Raw genomic sequence first — 333 nt, 5'->3', positions numbered from 1 at the left:
TTCCTCTCCTCCCCCAGCGTGCCCGCCCGACCGATGGGGCCCCACCTGCGAGAACATCTGCCTCTGCCACAACGGCGGCACCTGCGACCGCGTGTCCGGCCTGTGCATGTGTCTTCCTGGCTACACCGGTGCTACGTGTCAAGTAAGGTGTCCCCCGGGAAGTTTCGGCGAGAAATGTCAGTTCTCCTGCTTGTGTCAGAACGGTGCCACCTGCATGCATGACACTGGCGCTTGCGTTTGTCCTCCTGGTTATAGAGGCATCTACTGCGAGGAAGGTGAGGACGATTTCTAACGTGGGGGGGGGGGGGGGTGCTATTTGTATTTTTTATTTCC

General features: G+C 59.2%; 1 protein-coding gene across 1 annotated transcript in view; it reads left to right on the top strand.

Moving 5' to 3' along the window:
* LOC119585701 (multiple epidermal growth factor-like domains protein 6) overlaps positions 1 to 333 on the top strand; it is a gene marked incomplete in the record, with an annotated part of 104,852 nt that overhangs the window by 95,570 nt on the left and 8,949 nt on the right. Inside the window, 1 exon segment of the mRNA XM_037934375.1 lies at positions 18 to 275. Within this exon segment, the coding sequence (XP_037790303.1) occupies positions 18 to 275 (258 nt within the window).

Source organism: Penaeus monodon, chromosome 20 (genome assembly GCF_015228065.2).
Source record: "Penaeus monodon isolate SGIC_2016 chromosome 20, NSTDA_Pmon_1, whole genome shotgun sequence".
Classification (NCBI taxonomy): Eukaryota; Metazoa; Arthropoda; class Malacostraca; order Decapoda; family Penaeidae; genus Penaeus; species Penaeus monodon.
Note: the sequence above shows the minus strand (reverse complement) of the source record. Positions and strands in the feature narration are given on the sequence as shown.